The sequence below is a fragment of the Pongo abelii genome, chromosome 5 (genome assembly GCF_028885655.2).
Source record: "Pongo abelii isolate AG06213 chromosome 5, NHGRI_mPonAbe1-v2.0_pri, whole genome shotgun sequence".
Taxonomy (NCBI): Eukaryota; Metazoa; Chordata; class Mammalia; order Primates; family Hominidae; genus Pongo; species Pongo abelii.
In genome coordinates this window covers 140446796-140447500 of record NC_071990.2, presented here as the reverse complement: position 1 = coordinate 140447500, position 705 = coordinate 140446796, and the positions used below count along the sequence as shown (strand labels likewise).

The window sequence follows — 705 nt, the reverse complement described above, 5'->3', positions numbered from 1 at the left end:
TATACTTTTAAAATATGAATAAGCTCTCCCTTAGTCGTCTTGACAAATTTAAATTGTTTTCTTGAAGCAGAGCTGTTGTTAGATATTTCTTCATTTTTATATACTGTGAAATGTAACTTGGCCTTTGCATCTTTTTCAGGATGTTCTTGAGGAGAGAATTTCCCTGGAAGTTCAACTGGAACAACTTCGACCATTCTCTCACCTATAAGCCAATTGCCGTTAACTGTGAACATACTTGTTTTTAAGTGGTTTTGGGTTCAAAGCCAATTTGGAGACCCAAACATTCAGCTCACTGCTTAACTCAACATTAAATTTTATGATTCTGTTTTGCCCTATATGTTCACCATTGTATTTAAGTATCTTTTATTTTTTAATTTCGACAATAAAAAGGTCAGGATGACGTTTTCTGGAGGGTAGATTGTGTTTGTTGGCACACTCACCTTTTCTGTTCGCTAGCATCTGGGATATGCAATGCTTCTATGGCTAATACCACACACCAATTTAATTTATAGAATGGGCTCCTCATTTACATCTCAGTCACAGACTCAGAAATAAATTGTCAGTTTGTCCTTTTATGTTTAATATTTTACATAAAGCATCTATTCTATAAAAATCTTTAGAAAGAGTTTCCCATTTAATTTTGATTTTAGAGAATTATATTGGATAAGGCGGTTTTCACCATAAGCTAATTTACTCTCTGCAGCC

At 33.8% G+C, this 705-nt stretch overlaps 1 protein-coding gene across 5 annotated transcripts in view; it reads left to right on the top strand.

Annotated features, from left to right (window-relative positions):
• REPS1 (RALBP1 associated Eps domain containing 1) overlaps positions 1-404 on the top strand; it is an 84711-nt gene extending 84307 nt beyond the window's left edge. For all 5 annotated transcript variants that reach the window (XM_003776932.5, XM_009242302.4, XM_009242301.4 and 2 more), the window contains one exon: positions 140-404. In XM_003776932.5, coding sequence (XP_003776980.2) covers positions 140-208 — 69 coding nt within the window. In that variant the 3' untranslated portion in view covers positions 209-404. The remainder of the gene's footprint in view (positions 1-139) is intronic.
• The last annotated feature ends 301 nt before the right edge of the window (positions 405-705 follow it).